Source organism: Sinohyriopsis cumingii, chromosome 6, assembly GCF_028554795.1.
Source record: "Sinohyriopsis cumingii isolate HCF-2022 chromosome 6, ASM2855479v2, whole genome shotgun sequence".
Lineage (NCBI taxonomy): Eukaryota > Metazoa > Mollusca > Bivalvia > Unionida > Unionidae > Sinohyriopsis > Sinohyriopsis cumingii.
Window position 1 is genome coordinate 1247494 of NC_142966.1, and position 16442 is coordinate 1263935.

The following is a 16442-nucleotide window of genomic DNA, read 5'->3' on the forward strand; positions in this document are numbered from 1 at the left end:
GCTGTATGCCACCAGCTGCAAGCAGTTCATGTTGTTCTGTACAACTCACTTCCCAAATTTCAAATTTAATGATCTAAGAAGGTATACAAATTCTCAGGTGATGGCAAGGATAAAACCCATAACTGGATAACAGGGACTGCTATATGCATCTGTAAATGATTATCTTGTTTTTTTAATTTATTAATGAACTTAAATTGAAATAAATAATCAAAATAATCCATTGAAAATACAGTGAGATATAGATTTCTTATTGCAAATCATCTGGCATGATATTTTTGCAAATGTTTGAACTTTTTAAAAGATTTGTACAAACTTACACAGCAGAAAGAATCACTTTATCTCTAGCACCTAAGATAGTTGGCAAAATTTTTTTCAGATTTGTTGGCCTGTGACATGGAAATTGCTATTTAGGTTTATAAACTTGCAGTTCAGATTTGTGGACTGTGACATGGAAATTGGAATTCAGATTTTTGTACTGTGATATGGATATTGCAGTTCAGATTTGTAGACAGTGTTGTTGAAATTGTAATTCAGATTTGTTTACTGTGACATGGAAATTACAATTCGGATATGTAGACTGTGACATGGAAATTGCAGTTCAGATTTGTAGACTAACATGGAAATTGTAATTCAGATATGTAGACTGTGACATGGAAATTGCAATTCAGATTTATTGACTGTAACATGGAAGTTGCAATTCAGATTTATTGACTGTGACATGGAAATTGCAATTCAGGTTTTTTGACTGTTTCATGGAAATTGCAATTCAGATATGTAGACTGACATGGAAATTGCACTTCAGATTTGTTGACTGTGGCATGGAAATTGCAGTTCAGGTTAGTGGATTGTGTCACAGAAATTGCAATTTAGGTTAGTGGATTGTGTCATAGAAATTGCAATTCAGATTTTTTGACTGTGGTATGGAAATTGCATATCAGATTTGTTAGACCATGATATGGAAATTGCATTTCAGATTTGTAGACTGTGCCATGGAAATTGCAATTCAGACTTGTTAAACTTTGCCATGGAAATTGCAGTTCAGATTTTTTGACTGTGACATGGAAATTGCAATTCAGACTTTTTGACTGTGACATGGAAATTGCAATTTAGATTTTTTTTACTGTGACATGGAAATTGCAATTCAGATTTTTTTACTGTCATGGAAATTGAAATTAAATTTTTTTGACTGTGACATGGAAATTGAAATTAGATTTTTTTACTGTAAATTGAAATTAGCTTTTTTTACTGTGACGTGGAAATTGAAATTAGATTTTTTTACTGTGACATGGAAATTGAAATTAGATTTTTTTACTGTGACATGGAAATTGAAATTAGATTTTTTTACTGTGACATGGAAATTGAAATTAGATTTTTTTTACTGTGACATGGAAATTGAAATTAGATTTTTTTGACTGTGACATGGAAATCGAAATTAGATTTTTTGACTGTGACATGGAAATTGCACATCAGATTTGTTAGACTAACATGGAAATTGCAAATCAGATTTGTTAGATGATGATCTGGCAATTGCAGATCAGATTTGTTGACTGGGCCATGGAAATTACAGTTTAGATTTGTTCAACTGTGACATAGAAATCGCAACTCAGGTTTGTAGACTGGGACATGGAAATTGTAATTCAGATTTATAGACTGTAACACAGATTGCAATTCAGATGAGTAGACTGTGACATAGAAATTATGGTTCAGATTAGTCCATTACATGAATCTCTTTTTCCAATTACAGGGCTGGAAGAAAATCATATGAAATATTTTGAAGTTTCTCCTGATGGCAGATTTTTAGCTTTCCTTGGCAAATATGGAGCCATTCACCTTTTATCAGCAAAGGTTTGGGTTTTTTTACATCTTTTTTATCAATCCCTTGTTTGAAAACGTTTATATTTGCATTCGATTTTTGGACCACCATCATGCCAGTGTTTAAACAATAAGCAATGGATGCAGTTTTGAATATGTAAGATGCAGTGACATTTTGCATTTGAAAGACTACCTGAATTTGTCAAATAGCTATACAACTTGGATTTCTTGGTCCTGATATCATATTGAGGTTTTTGCTTTTGCTGTTAGCATTTCCTTAAAGAAAAGAGAGTAGTCCTCTCCCTGACTGCCCTTTACTGACATTTTTCACTGTGATTTTTTTTATATATATAGCTTTCTATGTTGACTTTTCAGTCCAAAGAGTGGATTCAAACTTTGAAGATGAATGGTACAGTGATGTCTGTGGCCTTTAGCAAGGATGGCACAAAGATGTTCTCATTTGGAGGTAAGAATCACATCGGAAAATGTTCTCAGCTCGTGGAGCAAGAAAGATCTGAGATGTACATAAAACAAGAATGATGTTTCTTCATCAAATGCATTACCTGATCATTTTCATTTTACCTTAAGTTAGGATAAATTTCTTCACTACCACTGAACCCAGCCCTCTTGGAAAGACAGAAAAATATCTTACTCTGTGTATATGTGTGTGTGTGTGTATGTATATATATATATATATATATATATATATATATATATATATATATATATATATATATATATACACACACGCACATAGCTATCCCATGCTATAATGCAGTAGTCTGGTTTCCTAACTGCTGACTTTGTTATGTACCAAACAGCGGCATAGCAGAAATGGTTAAAAATATGTACTTTTGCATTGAGCAGGGTAAACAAAACACGTCAGATGTATAGTAAAACTGTTAGTTTATCAAAAACAGTGACATAAACACCTTATATTAATAAATATGCTTGTCAATTATAATTCATATCTTCAGCTGCATCAGGTTTGAATTGATTAAGAATGTTGTAATCACTTGCAAAATAAAATGATTAAATTTAGGTTGCTCTTAAGGCCAAAGCAGCCTGACATTAAAAGATTTGTTCTTTTTTAATTAGGAGTTCTCAATTACATCTATACCCATTTTATTAAATAAATAAAGATCTATTAGGGGCCCCTGAATGGTCTAAGCGCTCTCCATTATGGATCACTGCCATCTCACCTCTGCATGGTTTCGAGTCTCGGATTCGGCTAATGTGGGTATGTGAGAAAGCTTGCCAGTAGCTTCTCATAGGTCAGTGATTCTTCCTGGGGTTTTCCCCAGGTTCTTCCTCCACCATTAATACTGGCCACCATGCATAGCCTATTGTGTGCTGAAAAATGGCATTAAACCCCACAACAACAAAGATCTATCTGTAACAAGTGCATTGTGACATGTCAGGTAATTTTTTCAATCAATAAAATATCTCATTTTCAGTTCAGAATGTCAGTTACATATGATAATTAGTGACTGAGTAACATCTCATTATTTGCAGTACACTTTTAGCAATTCCAGAACATGTAACAAAGAAAAATAAGACAATCTTACATACATTTATGTAATCCATTTAAATTCTAGTGATGTCTGAAACAAATGCTATGTTCACAAAAGTACTAATCCAGATGGAATAAACTCCATTAACTCGCATGATGTGCATTTCCTACTGCAAGTATTTCACGATTTTAGGTTGTTTGAGACCAGATCGTTAATGGGTTGTTATTTCTCAGATGCATAATTTTCAGGGGCTCAATGTCCTGGCTTTCTAGCCACATCAGTCCTTTCTTGAATGCAAATATGGCTTTGGTAACAGTATGGAGTGTTTCTGGCAGGTACTCCTAAAAAAAATTCTTTGGTGCCTTGGAAGAATTGGATGATGTCAGCATCAGTCTTATATTCAACATTGAGGCAGTCCTCATCAATTTTGATCCAGTTCTGAGTAAAGTCAGATGAGTTAAAATGCCTCTTTACCCCTGTAACACAGCCTCTTCAACATCATCTTCCATGAATCCCATAAAAATCGCAATCATATTTACAAAATAAGCTTTCCTTTTCCTGGATGTTTTCATCGCATGATTAAATGTTTTTATTCACTTCGAAATACTAATGCAAAAACAGCACCAAAACACATCTTCGCTAGCCAAGATTCCAATACCCCTATCTTCACCTTGGCAGATTGGACTTCCATATTGGTGCTTTTGTCCTAGTGACATGTTGCCTCTCTTAGTATGTTATGCCAACTAACCAATAGCTTTGTGCATTGTACATCGGCCGACAATGGTGGAGGCAATTGACCTAGAGAGGATACTTTGTAAGTTTAACATCGAAAGTATGACTGTGTACCAGAGGGAAGCCATTATATGTGTATTTGAGTGACCAGCAGTAGAAAATTGTTTATGTATCAGTCCATTCAGATTGTGTGCTTCCCTTGACTCGATCACATACGAACAGTGTTTGAATTTGAACAACTTAATTTTGATTGGATGCTGTGGCTTGCCGCTGCATCCAATGAAATTTACAGACCCGAAGCAGAAGAAATGTCTGTTCAGTACACACAGATGTAGATAGGGTTATCAGAACCTTGGCTAGCGAAGATGCAAAACATAATGTATCTGTGAATAGAGTTAAATCATTGTTTAGTCTCACGGGTGATGGCAAGATGCTTTCATGATTCCCATGCAGATGCAGAAACATGGCCAGAACATATTGTATCCGTGTATAGAATAGACAGCACAGACAAAATTAAATATAGTTTTGGAATCACATGATTAATGACTCAAAAGTCAGACCCTATCTCTTCTCAAAATTTTGTCCATCAAAATACAAAACTCTCAACATATATCAACTTAGCATCTTTCTCCCATACATGTTGAAAGTATGCCGTGTGTTGGAGAAGGCATCAAAATGAGGTATTGTTTTGGCATGGACGTTTCTTACAGATCCTTGGTCTACTCAGTGCTGGCAGTTTTTATTACTGGATCTCAGTGGCATATGAATTATTCAAGAGAAAGCTCTTCATTTCAATTAAACGAAAGCCAGTCTCAATGCCTTCCACATGTAGGTGGAACATATCCATGAAACACTTTCAAGATGTCAGACAGTTCACTTACCAGACCATTACCTCATGGTAGCAGAATAACTTTATGGGTATGATAATATTTAAGTCCAACACATTGATGTCTGGCTCAATTTCCTAGTTAACACATCAAGGGAGGACAGCTGTTTCATACAGAGTTGTCCTCCAGGATCCTTTGATTGGGTCTGTGCCCTTTTGGGATATCTAGTGCTTGAAATATCTTTTTCATTATTCCATGATCCTAGAGCAATGGGCTGTACATGCTGGGAGGTAATGGGGACATACACACTGAAAACAGTTAAGAAATCAGTAGCACATACTGCTATAGCTCTGAGTGCCTCACTAAGATGAAACAATCAATGTTCTGTTTGATTTAGCAATAGACTAACCCAGATGAGTCATTGCAAGCCCCACTCTGTTAAAGTAAGTTGTTTGAAATTGTCAATATAATTTATTGACAGAAAGACTTTTCTTTTTCTGGTCAGGATGGATTCAGAGGTGGCAAAGAAATTTATCCTAATGTATTGTGATCAGTATATATTATTGGAGAAACATAATTTACTAAAAACTTTGCTATAAATGGAACAAAATAAAAGTACATATTTCCTTTCTACTCGATGCAGAGTTCATACAGCCCTGCAGTCATTATATACCAGTTTTCGAAGTCATAATTTCAGAAGACATTATTTCCAGTTTTTAAAGGGATATTTCTAACACACCTGTACTGTTTAAAAAGATCTGTGATAAAAATGAAAAAGCAAAATACAATTAATTTTATTTTGTGACTTATTGTGATGTGCAGTGAACTTTACCAAGAAACTTAGATGAGAAGCATGTGAATATTCTTCCAGAATCTTACATGTACATCCATTGTGTTTTCTTGAGACTTTAATTAAATATAGTCATTTAATATCATTTTCAGCAACTGTTTGAAATGTGCAGATTTACCACATGCTTTATTAAAACTTGTTCTATTGTGCAATTTTGAATAAAGTCTGAAGCCAGAGCTCGATGACAGCATTGGTAGGGAAATGTTAGCATTTCAATCAAGATAGTGGGGACACTTAACATTTCTTTCAGGGTAGGGGGGACACTGATAACATTTCAGTCAAGATAGTGGGGACAATATTAACATGTCAATCAAGATAGTGGGGACAGTGTTAACATTTCAGTCAAGATAGTGGGGACACTGTTAATGTTTCAATCAAGATAGTGGGTCAGATTCAAGAATCCTCATTTATAATCACAAATTCATAACATTAATGCAGCATGACAGCAGATAAACTTGCATTCCCCATGTATTTCTCAGTTTTCACATGTGACTTGACAAAACTTTCTCCAAGGCTAGAAGGATCCACAGCTTGTTACAGACCTTATAAATTGCATCATTTTTCACTTCTTGCAGCATTTTTACCCAACTGCTATAAAGCTGGTCATGTTCCTTTGTGCTATTCTTTACACAACTCATGGTAGGTAAAGTTTGAGCTTGGTCAGCCATTTGCATTATCAGTCCAATTATGTGGCCACTTTGGAAAGGGAAACAACTCTTTCCAGCACTTACCAGTGCCATTAGCAAATTCACCAACTCATTTTTATTGCATTAAGCTCTTTTAAAACAAAATAATTAAAACTTTCTTTTACTTTTTAAATTACATTTTTGCAATATTGTTTTAACAGTGCTGATAAAATTCAAAGTGGTTGTGAAGAAATTCAAGTAGTTTTGTTCAGAAATTCAAGCTCATTTGAAAAACACAACCTATGTTTCATTTTAAATTCAAGGACTTTTCAAGGCAAGCTCTGAATTCAAAGATTTTTCAAGGCCATGTGAATCCTGTCTATTGTGAATTAAGTTATTTTCTTGGGTATCAACAATCTGATTAAAATCAAGATCTCCAATTAAACTTCAAGATTATGAGGATGTATTGTCTATCTTTTTTGTGTAATTTGTAGCAAGTTGCCTTCTTCGGAACAGATGCAGATATCTATTAGAAAAAAGGGCTTTCAAGACCTAGCAGAGTATTAAAAAAACCAAAGCAATTTACACAACTACTTAGTTATCAATAAACCTAATAATAATTAATTAGTAATGATACATGTGCTAATGTGAATGAAATGAAACATCAACATTTTTAGCTTGTATATTTTATTAGTACATTTATGAGTTGGAAGGATGTTGTGAAGAATGTGGTGAGAAGTTTCTCAAAATGAGTGTATTATTTTAATCTGTGGTTTTTAGCTCACCTCTATGAAATAGAGATAAGCTGTTATATGAACCCAGGTGTTGGTATTCGTTCCTGCAAAGATAAAAGCATCTACATATGTACACCATCATTGAATATCAATCTTTCTTTCTTCCTAGGTTTGTTTTTTAAATGTATGCCCTGTCACAGTAGGTAGGTATGGGTGTGGGTTTTCTATGCCCAGTCACAGAAGGTAGGGGTGTGGGTTGGCAGGTAGGTAGGTTGTTTTCCATTATGTCAACACAATATTGGCAGTATGGCGCCCATTAAAAGTACAAATTTTATATTTTAAAATGATTAAAAGTTCTAACATTTCCAAAAATTGTTTTACAAATTCAAAGATGCACACAATGATAATTCTCTAAATTTTCTACAACAAATATTGCAACAAATTCAAATTTGCCATTAATACTACTGTTCTTTTCCAGGTGATGGACAGGTTTATGTATGGGATATGAACACCAGAGACTGTGTTCACCGGTTTTATGATGAGGGATGCATAAAGGGCACTACTGTCTCTGTCGCTCCCAACAACCAGTATATTGCTTGTGGGTAAGGTCAATTACTGTCTCCCAACAACCAGTACATTGCTTGTGGGTAAGGTCAATTACTGTTCTCTCTCCCAACAAGCAGTATATTGCTTGTGGGTAAGGTCAATTACTGTCACCCAACAACCAGTACATTGCTTGTGGGTAAGGTCAATTACTGTTCTTCTTCCAACAACTAGTACATTGCTTGAGGGTAAGGTCAATTGCTGTTCTGTCTCCCAACAACCAGTATGTTGCTTGTGGGTAAGGTCAATTACTGTCTCCCAACAACCAGTATGTTGCTTGTGGGTAAGGTCAATTACTGTCTCCCAACAACCAGTATATTGCTTGTGGGTAAGGTCAATTACTGTCTCCCAACAACCAGTATATTGCTTGTGGGTAAGGTCAATTACTGTCTCCCAACAACCAGTATATTGCTTGTGGGTAAGGTCAATTACTGTCTCCCAACAACCAGTATATTGCTTGTGGGTAAGGTCAATTACTGTCTCCCAATAACCAGTATATTGCTTGTGGGTAAGGTCAATTACTGTTCTCTCTCCCAACAACCAGTATGTTGCTTGTGGGTAAGGTCAATTACTGTCTCCCAACAACCAGTATATTGCTTGTGGGTAAGGTCAATTACTGTCTCCCAACAACCAGTATATTGCTTGTGGGTAAGGTCAATTACTGTCTCCCAACAACCAGTATATTGCTTGTGGGTAAGGTCAATTACTGTCTCCCAACAACCAGTATGTTGCTTGTGGGTAAGGTCAATTACTGTCTCCCAACAACCAGTATATTGCTTGTGGGTAAGGTCAATTACTGTCACCCAACAACCAGTACATTGCTTGTGGGTAAGGTCAATTGCTATTCTTCTTCCAACAACTAGTACATTGCTTGAGGGTAAGGTCAATTGCTGTTCTGTCTCCCAACAACCAGTATGTTGCTTGTGGGTAAGGTCAATTACTGTCTCCCAACAACCAGTATGTTGCTTGTGGGTAAGGTCAATTACTGTCTCCCAACAACCAGTATATTGCTTGTGGGTAAGGTCAATTACTGTCTCCCAACAGCCAGTACATTGCCTGTGGGTAAGGTCAATTGCTGTTCTGTCTCCCAACAACCAGTACATTGCTGCTTGTGGGTAAGGTCAGCTACTGTCTCTGTCTCTCCCAACAACCAGTATATTGCTTGTATTAAGGTCAGCTACTGTCTCTGTCGATCCCAACAACCAGTATATTGCTTGTGGGTAAGAATAAATTAATCCAGTTTTTGTTATAGTAAAGGTCATTTATAACTTTCTGTTAATGGTGGTACTGGCTGGGTCATTGTTGACTTTTGTGCTAAAATGCTGTGTATGGCAATTTTGAAAGGTGTATAACACAGTGCATCATAAAATTGTTCAATAGAACACTTGTTATACCCATAAGCAGTCATTATTGTACCCATTCATTTACACTTAATAGTGTACCCATTCATTAACACTTAATAGTGTACCCATTCATTAACACTTAATAGTGTACCCATTCATTAACACTTGTGATTGTATCCTTTCATTAACACTTGTTATTTGTACTGTACCCATTCATTAACACTGGTCATTTTGTCATTGTACCCATTCAGATTATGCCCATTAATTAGGAAGTCCAATTTGAATTCAGAAGGTTATGTCTTAATGTTTTGTCATAGAAATTCTTAAAAAGAAAACACCATTTGCCCAAGAAATCCTATCAAAAGTATTTAAAATTTTCTCCAAATAATGTTTTCACTTCTGCCAAATATTTTTTGAAACAATTACAGGTCTTATACATCATTAGTTCTCACATTTCTTATGATGGAGATTCAAACTGTGTAAATTGCAAGTACATGTTGCATTTCAGCTCCTACAGTGGTGTGGTCAATGTGTATGACATGGAGACATGTTTAGCCAAGCAGGATCCCAAACCATTGAGGGCTGTCATGAATCTGACAACACCATGCACCGATACAAAGTTTAACTCGTCTTCAGAGATCCTTGCCATAGCCTCAAACTTTTCTGAAAAGGCTGTCAAATTGGTATGTTGTTTCTGTAAATGTACTGCTGCCTCATTATAAGAATGCTTACATTATAGCTACATAAGCATTCCACATTACAATACTGAATGCCTCATTATAATGCCAACATGAGAGCTACATAAGCATTCCACATTATAATACTGAATGCCTCATTATAATGCCAACATGAGAGCTACATAAGCATTCCACATTACAATACTGAATGCCTCATTATAATGCCAACATGAGAGCTACATAAGCATTCCACATTATAATATTGAATACCTCATTATAATGCCAACGTGAGAGCTACATAAGCATTCCACATTACAATATTGAATACCCTCTTTGTAATGGCAGCATTGGAACTGTCATGCAGTCCACACTTATTTGTAAACACTTGCATTATAATATCATGAGTGTAAGTTCTGTGTCAATTGACGGAAATTCTGTCTTCAGAATTTCCCGTCAGTCTTCCAAATCATGCAAATCCATTTTTTTTATGGGGGTAGGGGGTTTAAGTGGTTGGAAAGCATTTAGTGGGGGAAAAGAACATCATTGCTTAGGTATACTAAATTTTAAACCTATGATTTACTGTTGAGCAAGCAAATGGAAGTTTGCATATGGTATTGAGTTCACTCGAGGCTCCACTGTTGTGTTCTGCTGAATCATGAATTCATACTTCACTCCATAATTCAGTGCCCTCTTTGGAAACCCAAATAACTTAGTCATAATCCTGAATAACTCAATCATTATATTCCACTGTCCTGAATAACTCAATCATTATATTCCACTGCTATTTGATTCCTACATTTGCTTCATAGGAACGATAGCAAATAGAGGGCACTGAATTATTTGTGCGAGACGCATTGGATGATTCTTTACCTCCATGTACCATTGTTTTCTCTATCACGCCCAACTGCTTCAGAGAAAGAAAAAATATAAGTTGTTGCGTTATCTTGTCCTGTTAGTTGTCAGTTAGGACAGTTGTAATTTTTTCAATGCTAAATTCGTCGACAATAATTGCATCTCTTTTTTCTCTCCAATTCAATACAATTACAATGTATAAATGGCTAAAAGAAAAGCACATTCCTTTGAGTTGAAACTTTAAAGCATAACTGACTACTTTTCCCTACTGCTGGTCATGTAAAGAGGAAAATGCGTTATCCCTTTCAGCAGCTTTATACAGTTTATATATGCTGACCATGCTTGAGAACACTCCAGATGCAGTCATTTAAAAAAATAAAGAAAAGAAATAACCAGTTTGATCCTAACAGATTTGTTCTGAATAAAAAAAATAAAACACCAAGCACCATACTTTTGTCAGTATTTAATTTACTTGATTGCAGGTACGTTTCCTTTTTTCTGCTTACTGTGGGTACATGTTTCCTTTTTTCTGCTTACTGTGGGTACATGTTTCCTTTTTTCTGCTTACTGTTAGTGTTAAAGCATTTCTGAAATACATGTACATGTACCAGGAATTTAATAGTAGCAAATATCTAGTTTTTTGTCTGATGAATTATGTATTGAGATAAAGGAAGCACATATTTTCAACAATGACAATGATAAGTTTATGTATTAATGATACAGTAGATGCATGTATCATATTAAAGGAGAATTTTGGATTTTTCATTTACAGTTTTCATGTAAAAATTACTCCTCCTTCAAGGAGGGCTTTGCTCTGGACCCACAAGTCAGCCTTGGGGGCGGACCCCTTAATCCTGGGCCTACTTTTCAGTTTTTTGTTCCCCCTTCCTTTCACCATGTAATGCCACAGTGGTAGCTGTACATGTCACATTTGTAAACAACCTCACTATAATGCCACAGTAAGAGCAACACAAGTGTTCCACATTAAACTTGCTAGTATTTTCACCTTGTACTTATGTACATTACAAGCATCAGGTGGGTTTCTTGTACACAAAGCCACATAATGTGGGCTTAAATTAGTTATTTTCCATCTTAGTAATTATAGTGTGCCAAAATGTAGTAAATATAGTGTGCAAAAGATGTAGTTAATGTAACGAGCCAAAATGTAGTAAATATAGTGTGCAAAAAAATCTAGTAAATATAACAAGCCAAAATGTAGTAAATATAGTGTGCAAAAATGCAAAAAATATTGTAAATATAGTGTAAAAATGAATTAAATATAGTGTGCAAAAATGTATTAATATACTGTGCATAAAATGTAGTAAATGTTGTGTGCCGAAATACAGTAAATATGTGCAACAATGGCAAATATAGTGTACAAAAATGAAAATGTAGTGCGCAGAAATGTTGTAAATATATTGTGTAGAAATGTAAATATATTGCAAAATGTATAAATTTTAAAGTGCAGAAATGTAGATGTGCAGTAAATGTGCAAAAATGTAAATATAATGCAAAATGTTGTAAAAAAGGTGTGCAGAAATGTAAATATTATGCAAAAAATGTAAATATAGTTTACAAACAGCGTGGTAAATAGTGTGCAAAAAATGTAAAATAATTTGCTACATGGTAAGTATAGTGTGCACAAATAGAGTAAATGTAGTGTACAAAAGTATAAGTATAATGTGCAAAAAATGTAATAAATATAGTGCAAAAATGTAGGAAATGCAAAAATATAGAACCAAACACTGGAAGAGAAGGTGAGGTAATGCTTTTTGTCTAACTGTACTTGATTAAATTTTAGCATATATCTTGATGACCTATTATCCACACCTTTGAAATTTGGTACCAAAAAAATGTAGATTAATTTAGTAACAACTAGTTTAATGCAAGTCTAAACAACTATAATATGTAAGTGCAAGAATGGATTATCTGTTTCATAATGACTCATCACAGGTAAGACAGATTCCATCAAGGAGTGTAAGAAACTTCAGCAAATGATAAACTTGTACCAAATTGTAACAAAATGGATGACATCATTGTTGAAGTCAGAAAAGTGTCTGCATTGTCTCATCTTGTCACCAGTATGAGCTTGATAAGACTATCATTGGTAATATATTCCATTTACCAACTATTGGTATTTGTACATGTCACTTTGGTAATATATTCCATTTACCAACTATTGGTATTTGTACGTCATTTTGGTAATATATTCCATTTACCAACTATTGGTATTTGTATGTCATCATTGGTAATATAATCCATTTACCAACTATTGGTATTTGTACATGTCATTGGTAATATATTCCATTTACCAACTATTGGTATTTGTATGTCATTTTTTGTGTCCCTTTTACTCTTTGGAAAAGATGTATAATGTTTCCACCCAGTCAATACATCCAAGTATCCTGTACATAAACTTTATTGCCACTTTCAATACATCCAAGTATCCTGTACATAAACTTTATTGCCACTTTCAATACATCCAAGTATCCTGTACATAAACTTTATTGCCATTTTCAATACATCCAAGTATTGTGTACATAAAAAAATGTATCGCTGTGTCAATACATCCAAGTATCCTGTACATAAACTTTATTGCCACTTTCAATACATCCAAGTATTGTGTACATAAAAAATTTTATCGCTATGTCAATACATCCAAGTATCCTGCACATAAATTGTATTGCCGCTCTGTCAATACATCCAAACATCCTGTGCAAAAATTTTGTTTCTTTATCTTTTGAGTGATTTAATTAATTTAAATTAAGTTTGAAAAAGGGTTTAATATTAATAAAATCACTGTCACTTTTCAAAATGATCTCTTCTGTCAAAAATCTGAGTTGCAGGCCAGGTTGTACTGCAGTGTATCCATGCATCTGAAGACCAACATTTCATACATTTGCAGGGGCATACATTTCCTGTAGATACATTTCCAATTTTTTTATGCTGTTGTCACATCTGTGGAGGAGACATACAGTGTTTGTTACTCAATCTGTCCCGTTCCCTAATGTCTGTCCCATCCCTTAATGTCTGTCCGATCACATCATTCACATATTTCAGTTCCACTGAGTAACTTTTGAAGTAGTTAATGGATCGAATTCAAATTAGGTACAAAGCTTTACATTAATAAATCCTATATCAAGTTTAAATTTTACCAGGAGGTGACTTAAGGCCCTTACCTGTCTTAGCAGTTTGCCATTAAATTTTACCAGGGGGAGACTTAAGGTCCCTACCTGTCTTAGCAGTTTGCCATTAAATTTTGTTTCTGCTCAATTTCTTGTGAAGCAGTTCATGCATAGAAATCAATTTTATTATGAGGATGTTGGGCAGGTGTGACTTTGATAGAGTTATGGCCCCTGTTTGGAATTGGTCTTTTAATTTCATTTTTCTTACTAACTTTTGATGGAGTTCATGGATTGAAATCAAATTTGGGATGAGGATTTATACTATAAAGACTTGGGTCAAAAAAATGTCTTGGCCCTTCAGTACCTGCTTCACAACTTTTGAAGGACTTAATGGATTAAAATTAAATCTAGGATTATGCAGGACTTAATGAATTGAAATTAAATCTGGGATGAGGCAGGACTTAATGAATTGAAATTAAATCTGGGATGAGGCAGGACTTAATGGATTGAAATTAAATCTGGGATGAGGCAGGACTTAATGGATTGAAATTAAATTAAATCTGGGATGAGGCAGGACTTAATGAATTGAAATTAAATCTGGGATGAGGCAGGATTTAGTGGATTGAAATTAAATCTGGGATGAGGCAGGATTTAGTGGATTGAAATTAAATCTGGGATGAGGCAGGATTGAAATTAAATCTGCTTTGAGCTTTATATTATGAAGACATATGACAAGTTTAAATTTGACTTTTCAATAGGACAAGTTTCATTTTGACTTTTCAGTAGGATAATTTTGATTTTGACTTTTCAATATGACAAGTTTAATTTTAACTTTCTTTTCAATAGGATAAGTTTAATTTTGACTTTTCAATATGACAAGTTTAATATTGACTTTTCTATAGGACAAGTTTAATTTTGACTTTTATATAGGACAAGTTTAGTATCAACTTTCAATAGGACAAGTTTAATATCAACTTTTCTGTAGGCCAAGTTTAATATTGACTTTCTATAGGACAAATTTAATATGGACAAGTTGTTTTTTTTACTTTTCAATAGGATAAGTTAAATATTGACTTTTCTATTGGACAAGTTTAATATTTACTTTTCTATAGGACAAGTTTAATATAGACTGTTTCTTATAGGACATATTTGACTTTTTTCTAGCAAAACTTGTAGTTTTGGGCCCTATATTAGCCAAGAGCTTTGTCCTATAACTGTCATATCGGTGGGAACATCTGTACTTATGGACAAATTTCTATGGTTTTTTGGGGGGGGTTTTAGGTGTGGGGGGAATAGCACATCACTTGTCTTTACTAAATTACTTAATTCTTGACTGTTTCTGGACAAGTTTAATTTTGACCGTTTTATAGCAAAATGTGTAGAGGTTTGGACCCTGTTTTGACCAAGAGCTTTGCCATTTAAATGTACCTAATTGGTGGGGACATTTGTGGCTTATATATACTTATGGACAAATTTCCTGGGTTTTTGTGGTTTTGGGTAAGGGGGAATGGCACATTACTTGTCTCAATATGTAATGGACCTTCACATATTGATCATTAAGATTGCTAATGGACCACTGCATATTGATCATTAATACATTAACCCTGGTGACGAGTTTACGTGTTAAGAGGTAGTAGCCTACTGAAGAGCTCTGTAGCATCATGGTCATGCATAATACACTAAAGTGGGTGATATTATAGAAAGGTAGACAGATGTAGCTCTACAATGATACCAAATAATCTGGAATTTCTAGTTGCACTACAAAATACAGTGAAAAACCTCATTTTTTTACCCATTTATATTCTACCCAAAATTCGCACATGGTCGGAATCCAATTCTGTTTCTGGATTTTCGACTTTTTGGTCTCAGATCTAAAACAGACCAGTATGAACTGCAAACAGACAGATGAACCTTTGCAAAAAGTAGGATAGGATGGGCATTTGTTATTGGAAGATCACCAAGAAGTTGATGTTTTAGGATGCATTCAGAAATAGATTTCAAAATGTGTTTCCTACTCGAATTTCAGACGAAAACAACAAAAACCTCTAGGGGTTAATGTGTTAACAATGCTAATGGACTATTACATACTGATCATTAACAATGCTATTAAAGGGACTATTACATATTGATCATTGACAATGCTAAGGGACAGTGACATTTTATCCATTAACATTGCTAACAATTAGTCACAACTTCATCATTAACATTGCCAATGGGCAGTCATATATTGATCATATCATTGCTAATGGACAATAATATCTAAACCATTAACACTGCTAATGGACAATAATATCTAAACCATTAACATTGCTAATGGACAATAATATCTAAACCATTAACATTGCTAATGGACAGTCACATCTTGTCAGCATAAAAAATCTGGATCATGACTCAACATTTTGCATCTTGTAATGATCCAGACCAGACATGATCTAGCAATCAAGATTGCATTACTATGATAATATTTCCTCTCCATTATATTTAAATTAAACTCTGAATAAAAAGACTCATACATAATACTAAGACTTAACAAGAAATGTCTCGTTGTCATTGCAGGTTCACTTCCCCTCCATGACAGTGTTTTCAAATTTCCCAGATGGCCATGAAACCAATCTTCGAATCCCACTTTCTCTTGACTTTTCTTTAAACAGTGGATATTTCACAGTGGGGACAAACAAAGGACATGCTTTACTCTTCAGGTTGGTGTCTGACAGATAATTTACATACATACATGTACATCTCCTTGT

General features: G+C 34.5%; 1 protein-coding gene across 1 annotated transcript in view; it reads left to right on the forward strand.

Moving 5' to 3' along the window:
• The window catches only part of LOC149796262 (U3 small nucleolar RNA-associated protein 18 homolog), a 50760-nt gene that overhangs the window by 33667 nt on the left and 651 nt on the right, over positions 1 to 16442 (forward strand). The window contains exons 8-12 of the mRNA XM_089960897.1: positions 1745 to 1845; positions 2188 to 2278; positions 7574 to 7697; positions 9550 to 9724; positions 16252 to 16394. Coding sequence (XP_089817023.1) covers positions 1745 to 1845; positions 2188 to 2278; positions 7574 to 7697; positions 9550 to 9724; positions 16252 to 16394 — 634 coding nt within the window. The remainder of the gene's footprint in view (positions 1 to 1744; positions 1846 to 2187; positions 2279 to 7573; positions 7698 to 9549; positions 9725 to 16251; positions 16395 to 16442) is intronic.